General features: G+C 46.9%; 1 protein-coding gene across 1 annotated transcript in view; it reads right to left on the bottom strand.

The window, feature by feature from the left end:
• Window positions 1–12,803, bottom strand: part of LOC109318189 (sodium/hydrogen exchanger 10-like) — a 206,155-nt gene that overhangs the window by 188,644 nt on the left and 4,708 nt on the right. Inside the window, exons 3-4 of the mRNA XM_019547271.1 lie at window positions 9,454–9,582; window positions 766–931 (exon numbers count right to left, since the gene is read on the bottom strand). Of these exons, the coding sequence (XP_019402816.1) occupies window positions 766–931; window positions 9,454–9,582 (295 nt within the window). The remainder of the gene's footprint in view (window positions 1–765; window positions 932–9,453; window positions 9,583–12,803) is intronic.

Here is a 12,803-nt window from a genome sequence, read left to right as displayed (position 1 = left end):
CCTGCCATGGCGGGGGGTCGGACTAGATGATCTACTCAGGTCCCTTCCGACCCTAGAAACTATGAAACTATGTAGAATGAAGTAAACCACAGGGAACAGGTTCTAATTGAAGTACATAGACACTGTACTATGGACAAATTTTAGCAATTATTTCAGCTATAATGTTCGAGGTTTTCATTTATTTGCAGCATAAGAAAGTATTCCTTAAGGTATCACCAATACATAATTTTGCACTTTAGGGGCTTGATCTTTCAATCTGGCCAAAATCCAGTGGATTCAGATCTGACGAAAGGGTCAAAGTCAGTTTGCAACAACTTTACTATTCCCATTCTGGAATTCTAGGAGCCACCTTCACTCTTTACACAAGCTAAAATAGCTTCAAAGGCTCACTGGAATTGTCTGATAATAGTTTCTAAAGAGATGTCCTGTTAGCCAATGACTTCCAGAATACAGAGATATATTAGTAGCAGCAACACAGAATGCATGCCAAGAAAATGCTCAGCAGTCTGGTTAAGTTGCATTCATGGTGCAGTTCCAAAAAGGCTGTAAAAGCAGCCAGGAGATTGCTCCTTCATTCTAGTGGCAGTAAAACACAACTGAAATAAAGACCAACAATCATTTTCATACCTAAACTCACAATATAAGGGAATTCTTGGCCATAGGAAACTATATTTAAACTTCATTACTGACTTTTTCTGTACTAAGTCTATATTATTTAAACCTTAAAATATTTATACTTTTAAGTTAGTAGAAAATCTAGCATACCGATGTCTTTTACAGAAGCGACGGACAGGATAGGATCTGTTGTGCTAAGAATGATTCCAAATAGCATGCTAATGTCCCAGGACCAATTATATGTATTGACTTTGTAAGTTAACCATCCAATTATAATGCAATTCAGCAAAAAGCCAGGAACTGAAAGAATTAATACCTGTGAAGAAAATATATGTGTATTAATGGATGTAAAATATATAGCTTATTGCATTACAAGTAATTCATTCTATATTTCCAGCTAAAAATTATATGGAATTGAGTTTATAATTGAGAATAAATAATGCTGGGACAAAAAAATATTATTAGGCTATTGTAATTAGCCACAAAAGAATTACAAACACAGGAAGATTAAACTAAAAGAAATCCACGCGTATTTGAAGTATAGATTACATACTAGTACAATATCCAAACAATGTTCAGACACCATGCATAGTGTTCTGCATTCTTAGTTTTTACTGGTTTTCACTGATAAATCCCGATTTTTTTTTTTTAAGTGATTTGGTTTTTACTGATTTACACCCATTTTTCAGTTCAAATCCCTGTTAACTGGCATGAGTGGGGAATGGCCCATGCCAGTTAACAGGGGTGCCTGTTAACAGGGATTTGAACTGAAAAATGGGTGGTGCTGGTAAGCTAAAAGTGCTGCTCTGCTGGCTACCTGAGGCACAGGTTTCCAGCTGGATGCTGGCGGTGGGGAGGAGGTGGCGGCTACATGTAGAGCAGGGGGCAAAGGGGTGGTGGTGGTGGCCATGCAGGGGCTGGGGGAGGGTGGCTGGAGGCGTGGGGTTCCTGGTTCTGACCCTGGATAGGGCAGAACAGGTTGCAGGAATCACTGTCAGGGTGGGCAGGTCCCACCTGCACCCCGGTAATTCTGCCTTCAGCCCTGCCCCAGGTGCTGCGAGCTCTGCCGGGAGGGGAGGAAGGCAGGACAGTCCAGCCCCACTCCCAGCAGAAGACTGCACCCAGGTGCTCAGCACAGGCCTGCAGGGCTGGAGATGCTGCCCAGGGCTACAGGGCTCCCAGCTCTGATCCTAGGCAGGGCAGGAGGTGCCGGGGCTGGGGCCAGGTACCCCCCAATTCTGGTGATGTTGCCCCTCCCAAGCGCTAGGATGATCCTAGTGCTAACACCAGCCCGGGCCTGCAGTGGCAGTGGGCAGCAGCGAGTGCAGGCTGCTGCCTGCCCAGAACACCAGGAAGAGCCTGGGCTGGCGGTGGCACCAGGCTCTTTCTCGTGCTCAGGGCAGGCAGTAGCCTGCTCTTGTCCCATGCTCAGATCCAAGAGCCGCGGCCCCCTGACCCACATCCACTGCCGATTCCCCTACTTTGCTCCCTGCTGCAGCCCCGGAAGCAGTCAACGGACTGCGCCACGCCCTTCCCCCTACACCCCTTCCCTAGTCCCAGCCTTACTCTCTCCCTCCCTCACCACTGATTTTTCCCCAATTTAAACCAAACTTTTCCCTTTTCTTCTTTTTACCCTGATTTCATCCTGGCTTTTGTTTCAAAGATGAACCCTGAAAAATTCCCAGATTTTTTTTTTTTTAATAAAAACCGAACACTAACCATGCAGCAATCATATCAGTCACAGTTAGTGCGTATGAGTGTTTAAAAGACTCAAATTCAGTTAAACTTATTATTAAAGACACATTAAATTTTTTAGAAGTATGCACACATTAGTGTTGGATTAATATTGCCATTTGTCTTCCAAAACCTGGAGATAGGTCTCATATAGGAAGAGTTGCTTAATTCAACCTCTTCCCTACGTAAATTTGAAAAAACTTATCTGTTCACACTTTTTTCCTAGTGTTTGGGCACGTGCATCTTTTCAGGAGATGTGGGCTCTATCAAGGATGATGTTTTTATGTGTAATTTCCACTTAAACAAAAGCCAGAATTGAAACAATATAAAGTTTTAACCTCTCAAGCTTTTCCACATCCCTCCTAAAGTGGGGGGCCCAATACTGGATGCAGTACTCCAGCAGCGGTCTCACTAGGGCCAAGTAAAGCAGCAGGATGGCATCCCTGGTTTTGCCTGAGATGCATTGGTGAATGTATGCCAGAGCTTTGCCAGCCACAGCATTGCACTGGTGGCTCATATTCGTCTGGTGATCAATCAAGGCCCCCAAGTCTCTTTCAGTCGTGGTGCTATTGAGCATAATACTGCCGAGCCTGGAAGTATGTTGAACGTTCTTGCTACCAAGGTGCAGCACCTTACACTTCTCTACATTGAAGGCCATCAGGTTTTGGTCAGCCCACCTTGAGAGTATCCAAGGCAGCCTGTATCCCCAGCCTGTCCTGCAGCTTGACTGTCCTCCCCCATAATTTGGTGTCATCCGTGATCTTTGCCAGTTCGCATCTGACTCTCAAATCCAGACTGTTAATGAAGATGTTAAAGAGTATCGGCCCAAGTACCGAGCCCTGAGGGACTCCACTGGTCACCATGTGCCATGTTGATTTGCTCCTGTCAACTAATACTCTTTGGGTCCAACCCTGTAGCCAATTACCTAGATGATCAGGGCCACAGTTCCCCAGCCTAACCATGAGGACATCATGGGGAACTAGGTCAAAGGCTTTCTTGAAATCCAGATATATGATATCCATGTCATCGCCCTTGTCCAAGGCACGTGTTATCTGGTCATAGGAGATGAGGTTGGTCAGGCAAGGCCTGCCAGTCATAAAGCCATGTTGGCTGGCATTCAGATGCTTGCCTTTCATTAGTCTGGTGTTGATGGTTCCCTTGACAATTTTCTCCAGGATTTTTCTGAGGATGGATGTCAGACTGATTGGTCTATAATTTCCCGGGTCATCCCTCCTCCCTTTCTTGAAGATAGGGACCACTTCGGCTTTTTTCCAGTCTTATGGACCTCGCCTGAGCACCACGAATTTTCAAATATCTTTGCCAAGGGGGATGCAATGATGTCTGCCAGCTCCTTCAAGGCGCTTGGGTGCATTCCATCTGGGCCTGCAAACTTGTGAATGTTGAGTTTCTCAAGGTGTTCCCTCACCTGAGCCACATCAATTTTGGGCCTGTCACCCACTCCCAGGATGGTTTGTGTCCTTTCTGACAGTGTGGCCCCCTTGTGGGGATTCCCTTTAAAAAACACTTTAATTTAGGACTGATTAAACCCCCATGTTGTCCACACACCCTGCTAACTTATGTGCCCCTCCGGCAGGGAGGAGAGGGCGAGCTGCCAGTGAGCGGGGAGGTCCCTGGGTTGCAGGTGGGGGCGGGGGGAGGGCTGGTACTTCCCTCCATGGCAGCGGCGGCCCCCCCAGGCACAACCCGCCTGCAGGCACTGGGCTCAGGAGGTCCCAGGGCGCACTGCAGCTGTGGAGGGAAACACCAGGCCACTGCACAACTCAGGCAGGCAGGCAGGCTTCGTAGGTAGGGGAGGATCAGGCTTACCACTTTTCTTCGGTGGCGTCTGCTTTCCCGAGTTGCTGCCAGGCTGCCTGCAGGACTTTCTGCAGAGCCGTGGAGCTGCACGAAGGCCAGTGCTTCGCTCCACAGCTGTAGGGAACTCCTCAAAGAAGTTTTAGTTTGCTATGCCCCAAGTCATTTAAGAAGCATTATGCCGCCGAATTTCCTACAGTGGCTGGAATTAATGTGCAACAATACACCGCCGACCATGCAAACACTGACACCATTAAAGCAGTGCAAAAGCATTTAGCCCATTTTAAAGTGTCATGCACACACATCTCTTGTTTCATCTACATACGGCCTTAGTGGGGTTGTGATCTTATCATATATAGCATGGCCCTCTATCATTTGAAGTAATTAAGTCACTAGTAATAGCAAAAGACTTTTCTTTGTGGAGACTTGCCATTAGAGGAGAATGGAGATACTTTATCAATGAGTTTCACAACTATTTGTTAAAAGCAAAGGAACATTGTAATTCAGGAATAATGAATTCTAGTTTATATTCTGTACTCTAAATAAATATACGCTTGTAGTTGCAAACCCTTCTGCCCCGTCCCTTTCTGTCACTATCCCTACTCACTACCCTTGTCCTCATCCCTGCTACTACACCCTCTGCAGCTGAGGTTCAGTTCCCCTCACAACTGCTACCTCTGTCCAACCCTGTGCCTACCACTCATATTTTCTCTTCATAAAGGCACAAACAGAAAAGACATTTTCCGGACAATCTGGTCCCTGAAATCTCTCTACAGCCATGGCATAACACATGTGCACAGCTTCAGAGTGCTTTTAAAATGGCTAATCATGTCAAAAAATAACCTTTGTTAAATTAGGTAGTAAGTGAAGGCGCTCTAAAATAAAATGCCTTTGTGTAAAGCACAAAAAGTTACTGCATGATTGAAGTGCCCTTTATAACTTCTAGGGCTGTGCAAAGCTTCAGGTGGTGATTCGATTTGGAGGAGACTCAGCCCAATTTGATGGCCAAATCTCTGAATCCAAATTGAATCAAGGGACCAATTAAAAGCTCTCCAAATTGATAATGGAAAAGATTCGGAGAGCTTCAGTGATTCAGGCAGTCCCTACCCGCTGCAGCATGGACCTGGACCCGGACTTGGCACTGGTAAGTAGGGGGCGGGGGAAGGGACGCTGGAGGAGGGGACCGGGGGGAGACCCCCACCAGGCTCCATCCCCTGCCTGTTCCCCCAGTGTCCCCCAACCCCCGTCCACTCTCTGAGCCTTCTTCCATGGCTGCCCTGCCTCCCCAGCTCCCAGTGCTTTAAAAAAAAGCCCCCACTCACCAGTTGCTGCCTGGTGGGGGGATCCCCACTGTCCCCCGCTACCCCACACTGCATGGGGGGCTCTGCCACGAGCCCCCCAAACCTCCCCTGCTCCCCCATCCACTCCAGCTCTCGGCCCTTTAAGAAAAAAAAACAAAACTCCTTGCACTCACCATCCCCTGCAGTGGTCTCAAGGTTTCTGGGGGCTCATGAAGAATCCCCCACGTGGTGTGGGGCAGTGGAAATGGCCCCCCACCAGGCAGGAACCGGTGTGACCATGTTTTTTTTGGTTTTTTGTTTTTAAAGGGACAGAGCTGGGGTGGGTGGGGCAGCCATGGGGGGCAGGGCCGGGAGAGCGAGCAGGAGTCAGGGAGCTCGTGGAAGAGCCCTCCACGGAGTATGGGGCAGCGGGGGTTGACCCCTTCCTAGCATCAGTCAGTGAGTGCGGCCTTTCTTTTTTCAAAGTGCCAGGAGTTGGGGCAGGGCAGCTATTGCCGGGGCTGGGAGAGCAGGCGGGAGATGGGGCCTATGTAATTTCGAGACTCGGCTGATTTGGCACCAACTGAATCACCAAATCAGATTTGACCAAATCTATTCGGGACAGTGATTCAAATTACCAAATTGAATCACTGTCCCCCAAATCAGCCAAATCCGAATCCAAAGCAAATACTAGCTGCTTCACACAGGCCTAATACTTCTGTAAGCAACCCCTGGCCACATCCACATGTGCAGACATGTGCGGTTTGAGGCACCACAAACCTCACTGGGGCATGACAGATCACACGTGCTGCATGTTAAACCGTGTGTGGCACTGCTAATCTTCAGGGTAGGGGCAAAGTTTGTTACCAGTATTTCCCAGTAGCAAAAAAAGCCCTGGGAAAAAAAGTAGTGCAAGGCATGCCAAAATAGCATGTGCTGGCAAAAATGCAGAGACAAGAAACAGGCAACGCAGAGCGCACCCCAGCCATGTGCCGCTCCCCAGATGGCTGGGGCACAGATGCCTCAGCTCAGGGGTTCTGCAGCATGTGCATCTCCGCATGCTGCTCCCCAGCTGGCTGGGGTGCAGGTTGCCTCAGTGTATGGGCTGCCTGCTGGCTAGCCCTGCACTGAGGCACCCTGTGTCCCAGCCAGCACCCTCTCTTCCCCACCCCCTTCCCCCAGCATATAGAGCCTAGTCAGAGCGGCGTGCCAGGAGCCAGGCACAGGCAGTTTGCCCACAGCGGAACAATGTGGACTGTGCAGGGGCATTCACTGTGCGTGGGTGTGCACTGAGGCAAAAAGTACTGGCAAAAATTTGTGCTGCTATTTGTGCCACCGCAAGCACACACCCCTGCTTGTCTGGATGTGGCCCCTGTGTTCAAATCAGGTTGTTTTCTTCTTCTCATTCCCCAAATGCAGCTGTAGAAGAACCTAGGGCACAGGAGCGGATCTTTTTTATGTTCCCAGTGCCAAACAGCCTCTAACAGCCAGGAAAAGCAATTGGAAGAGAAATCCTGCTCAGTTGTTTTTATCTCTGGGATAAACCATGTTCACTTCCTCTCTAGAAATGGTGCATCCACGATCCAGATTGTGCACACAATCAGACTCTTTGAGTACATTAACTCCCAAATTCTACTGAAAATGCCTGAACTAGAAATTTGCAAAAGCATGTAACCTAACCAAATGTAGGTGGGATTTTCACAGGAAGAGCACAAAAGCGTGCCCTGACATCAAGGCAATCCATGACGCCAAAATTTAAATAGTCTATTTCAAATTATAGAAGTACTAAAACATCTTGGTGAGATAGTCAGAATATTGTACTTTATATAACCAATGTATTTGTCCTTAACCTTGTTCTTGGAAGTGACTGAACTATTTTAACTGAACTTCAGGTTTTTTTTGGAAGTTTTAGCTTCAGATATCCCCTGGCAAATAAACCTTTATTTTAAACTAGTTAAGTTTGACAAAATTAGAGGCAACTGAAAACAGGGTCTTACAATGGAAAACATTAGACAATTATACTACAGGCATGACTATACAAACCACCTGTGCTATGTTTCGTATTTTTTACATTCTTAGGAGGGGACCCTAATTCAATTCTATCTCCTCATAAGTAGAGGGCCTACTACCAGTTGAGGTAGTTCTGTGATAACAAAATCAACAGCACCTTTTAAAGGACTGATTTCAAGCAGCACCTACTCAAAGATGATTGACACTAAGGCAGAGAAAGGAAAACCTGTGGGCCTTCCCAAGACCGGAGGGGAACTGTAGGCATTAGGTCCAGCGGATAGAAATGGAGTAAGAAGAAACACCTCATGCCCAAAGACAATAGAGTTAGCTAGAGATGCTGATAGAGTGTCCACTTCATGGGAACTTAAATTGGGTAATTATGAAAAATCTTCACCTTCAAGAAACTGAAGGGTAATGAACAAGGAAGAGGTACAGCAGAAATCTGAGGAGTACACTGGACCTTTGACAGTTTATTGTTTAGAGTTAGGTTCACTATGTATAAGTATGAACAAGCTAGCTCAGGTAGCAGCAGCAATCTAGTTGTAGCAGTAGAGGGCCCAATGCAGATTAATTTACTCTGCAGGGTAAAATAATTCAGATAGAGCTGAATGTTGCTGTGGCTACATAGCTTAAACTAGCTACCTTGAATACTGGCAGCAATCTCAGGTATTTCTGGACTACATTGAACTCTGCAGTGTAGACATATACCCATTTCTTGGATCTTCCCACAAACCTTTAGATCAGTACTGGTAGGGCAGAGAAAATCAGAGATGTAACACCTCTGTGCCTAACTCCCAGATTACAGAAGCAGTAGAGCTCTTTTCAAAATGTTTAAAATATGCTGCTAAAACCTTATTGGCTCCATAGAACCCTTTTTCTTTATACAGTGTATAATTTTCACTTAGTGTTCCACATTCTGTTTTTATTTAAAAAAAAATTGGGGAATTTTTCAGGCCTTATCTTCAAAACATAAAAACCAGGATGAAATCAGGGTAAAAGGAAGAAAAGGGAAAAAATCGGTTTAAAATCAAGGAAAAATCAGTGGTGAGGGAAGGAATAAGGCTGGGACTAGGGAAGGGGCGAGGGAGATGGGCATGGCACAGGCCATCGGCCACTTCTGGGGCTGCAGCAGGAAGCAAAGTGGCGGAAGCTGTCAGTGGGTGCAGCTCCTGTTGCTATGTGCCCCCTGCAAGGGCTGTGCCAGGCTCTTCTGGAGGAAACGTGTCCCCGGACCTGCACACAGGATGAGAGCAAGCTGCTGTCCGCCCTGAGCACCAGGAAGAGCCTGGTGTCATCACCAGCCCAGGCTCTTCCTTGTGCTGTGGGCGGGCGGTAGCCTGCTTACGCTGCAGCCTGCTGCCACTGCAGGCTGGGGCCAGCGGCAGCACCAGGATCTTACCAGTGCTCGGGGCGGACAGTAGCACTGGGAGGGAGGGGGCCGGGGACCTGACTCCAACCCCAGTACCTCCTGCCCTGCCTGGGGTCAGAGCCGGGAGCCCTATGACCCTGGGCAGTGGCTCCAGCCCCATGGGCCCGTGCTGAGGGCCCCAGTGCAGTCCTATGCCACTTGGAGCAGATCCGGCTCTCCTGCCTGCATCATCCCAGCAGGGCTTGGGGCTCACAGCTCACAGGGAAGGGCCACAGCCAGAGCTGCCTGCCCCAGGAGTGATTCCCATGGCCTGTCCTGCCCCACCCCGCCCAGAGTCAGAGCTGGGAACCCCACGCCTCCAGGCAGTGGCTCCAGTCCCATGGGCCCATGCTAAGCAGCTGGGTGCAGCACCCACTGCAGGGAGCAGGGCCGGGCTCTCCCGCCTCCCCCCCCCGCCAAAGTGAGGCTTAATTTATCAGCGGAAATCAGGAAAAACCAAGAATGTGGAACACTACTTTTGCTGAACTGTCTCAGCCACACTTTATAGTCTCAAAGAAAAACAAGACACATTAAACATTTACCTATTCTGTATAATGCATTCTAAAATACATTTTTAAAACTACATCTTACCTGCCAAAATGTTTTCTGAAACACATAAAAATCCATTTCAAAGGCAGCCGTAAATATTACAACTGGAGCAAATATATGAAAAAACAGGACAGGACCAATATCTGCGATGGGCAATGTAAGCTCACCAAACTGGCAATACAAAAAAAGAGAAAGGAACCTTATATTACTTGTTTCCAGTAATCAGTGTATATTCTGAAAGCAAAACAAATTATTGTAAATGGTACTCCCAATCTGTTAATACACAATGAAATATCAAACACTTCAATTAATAGTTTCCATTTCTTGTCCAGACTTTCATGGCAGTGTGATCAATCATTGGCTTGTAAACTTTTTTCAGATGGTCTCTGAGTGATGGTATCAATAAACTACCATATGGGGAAATGACAGGTAAAAAATGATATTGTCAAGCACCCACCTATTAGCAGCTCCCAGATCAAACTAATACTTCTGTCTAACAAATATACTGAATATATGTAATAAATTTATGGTGTTACACAAGTCCTTTCCCTCTAAACATATTATTTTAATGTGAAAGATTCCTGGGGTAAAAAAAAAATTGCAGCTTTATATGCAGAAAGAATAAAGGATTTAATCCACTTAACTATGATGAAGCTAGAAGCTTTTTAACCTTCTGAGACCCTTCTAGATCACACATAAGAATAAACAGCTTATGTACTACATATACAGAAGGAAGACAACTCTCGCTGATGATCTCTCTTGAGGGGATTTAAAAGGGCAAAAACTCAGTAGACAGGTAATTTTACCTGACATGAAAAGCAAATCCTGATTTAAGATTAAACTGTGGAACTGTTCTTTAAAATGCCTTTTTCCTTGCAAGAAAATCAGCAATAATTACTTATAGAAAGGAACAGCGATCTCTTCAGAATCTCTGGATGAAATAATGAGAACCATTAGAATTGTTGCTTAAAAATGTAAGCGTTTATGAGAATAGTGACCATATTACAGACTAGAAGGGAAGAGGAACAAAGAGACTTTAAATTTAAGTTGCACATGATGCCTCACAAACATGTGCCTGTTTGATTACCATAAGTGCAGAAATTTGTCTTTGTGAGGTACTTAAAAAAAAGCTTAAGAGCAAGGCATCTGGGATTTGCTGATGGTAATGGGAACATCGCCTGTTAGTGGGGAAAAATAATTTCTTGTTCAATCAGTCTGCTTCTAAGAAATGTACTTGTGAGGTATTTTGCTTTAATAACAAGAAGATGGCAATAGCAGAGATTGACTTTGTGGTATGTGGTTTACATCCTGTTTTATGCTTGCTGTTTATTTACATACACTAACAGACATATTTATCAATTCAAATGAAAACAAAGTGAGGCTGGATCCAATCCTGAAATGCAGGCTGCACACAGGGGCATTTTAAAACCATTTGAATCTAAAATATTTTGTTTTGTTCAGAGCTGTACACCAACCATTCAGAAAGGTATTTGTAGCAACAGACACCTACTGCAGGTTGGCAAGAGAATTCTCTCTCACGGAGAGGTTTGGCTCTCCGCTGCTATAATAACTTCTTACTTGCCAGGGATATATGGCTAGGATATGAAAGAGGATGGTTGTCTGGCAACCCAATATACTTGCCATTACCATGTTTTCAACAGAACATCGGCTTTTGGCAGCTCATAAGCCCAGAAGAACCTAATGCTGCTGTTCATCAGGGAATCAGACAGATACCCAGCTGTTAAAACTACATAGCACAGTACAGTGCCATACAGAAATATGTGAGTTAGCTTAGATACCATGACATCTGTCCAGTTCATACACACTGGGTGCATCTACATGTGCTATTAATGTGCTTTAGGCTTACTGCACAGTAAAATACTGCACAGTAAACCTTCCTCAGGAGCATGTCTACACGCGCACCCTGTTGAGAGCAGATTTGCTTCCAATGGGAGCAGCCCCATACACAGCTGCTCCCTTGTTTTTCCCCCCTGCAGCAGCCAGGGGAGCTCCACACTTACCTGGGTGCTAGCCTCAGGGCTGGCAAGGGGCATAGGGGCTGGTTCTGGTGTGCATGGGGTCAGGAGGCACAGGGGTTCCAGCGAGCTCCCTGCTGGATGGGGTTTCCCTGCCCAGCAAAGTTTGGCCAGGAGTAGTCCCGGATGTGGGGCAGCTGCTGGTGAGCCTCCCATCAGGCAGCCCTCCCTCCCCCTCTCCCCCCGGCTCAGCAAGAGACTGGCTGGGAACTGTCCCCACCTGGCAGGGGGCTTGCCAGCAGCTGCCCCTCTTGGGAGACAGTCTCTAGCCAGCCTCCTGCTGAGCAGGAGGGCAAAGGGCTCACCAGCAGCTGCCCTACTTGCATTTGCAGCCTCCACCTCCCTCCCAAAGCAGCTCTGCATGGAACAGAGCTGGGAACTCTGGAGAGTGAGCAGGTGCTGGAGCTCCAACCTCTGTGCTACGCAGACCTGCCCTAAAGAGTGAGTGAGAACTGGGTTTGGAGTTCCTACCTCCATGCTGAGAGCTGGGACAGGGGGCAGAGAGCTTTCCAGTCCTGGAATGAGCGCACTAGGACCAGGGACAGAATGCTCCCTGTCCCCTGTGGCCCCTGCTGCCTAGGTTGACTGGGAACAAATCTGCTTCTGGTCAGCATCTACAAGTGTGGTAGTGTGCAGTAACTACTGTACAGTAGCCTAATTTACTGCACAGTAAATGTCCCACACATGTAGACTGTAATGCTTTACTGAACAGTAGATTAGTCTACTGCACAGTAAAGCATCTTGTGTAGATGCACCCACTGTTTCTTAACAGCACCAAGTAACCTAACTGTAGTGCCATGCTATATTACTTATAGCTATGCTACTTTAGACATATAGACATTAGGGTTGTGCAGAGCAGGTAATATTTGATTCGACAGCCATGTCGAATATTAAACTGGGTCCTGCTTTGATTTGCTGTCCGCTTCAACTCGAGGTCGAAGCTTAGTCAAATATTTGAGCTGCTTCGACTTCCCCATAGGCTATAATGGGGAAGGTCAAAGCAGGCTATAACTTTGGCATTTCTTGTTTGATATTGATGAAACTTGCAGGAATGGTAGCTCCTGAAGAGGCCACAAAGTCTGCCAACTTTCAACAAGATAGGTTGTGGGGGTTTGGAGAAACAGCACCCCAAATTCTTGAGAGAAAACCTCCTGTGACTTCTGTGTGGAAAGCCACAGGAAGCTCAAAACTGCAGGCCTGGTAGCCCCTGGGGAGCCCACAAAGCCTGCCAGCTTTCACAGTGATAGATGCAGGGGTTTGGAGGAAACTGCACCTTAGGCTGCTGACAGACAAAACTCGTGATACAGATGGAGTGAGGAGGGTGGCATTCACTCCGTCTGCACCTGGAGCTTGGGG

The sequence above is a fragment of the Crocodylus porosus genome, unplaced genomic scaffold, assembly GCF_001723895.1.
Source record: "Crocodylus porosus isolate Cpor-Errol unplaced genomic scaffold, CroPor_comp1, whole genome shotgun sequence".
Classification (NCBI taxonomy): domain Eukaryota; kingdom Metazoa; phylum Chordata; order Crocodylia; family Crocodylidae; genus Crocodylus; species Crocodylus porosus.
Note: the sequence above shows the minus strand (reverse complement) of the source record. Positions and strands in the feature narration are given on the sequence as shown.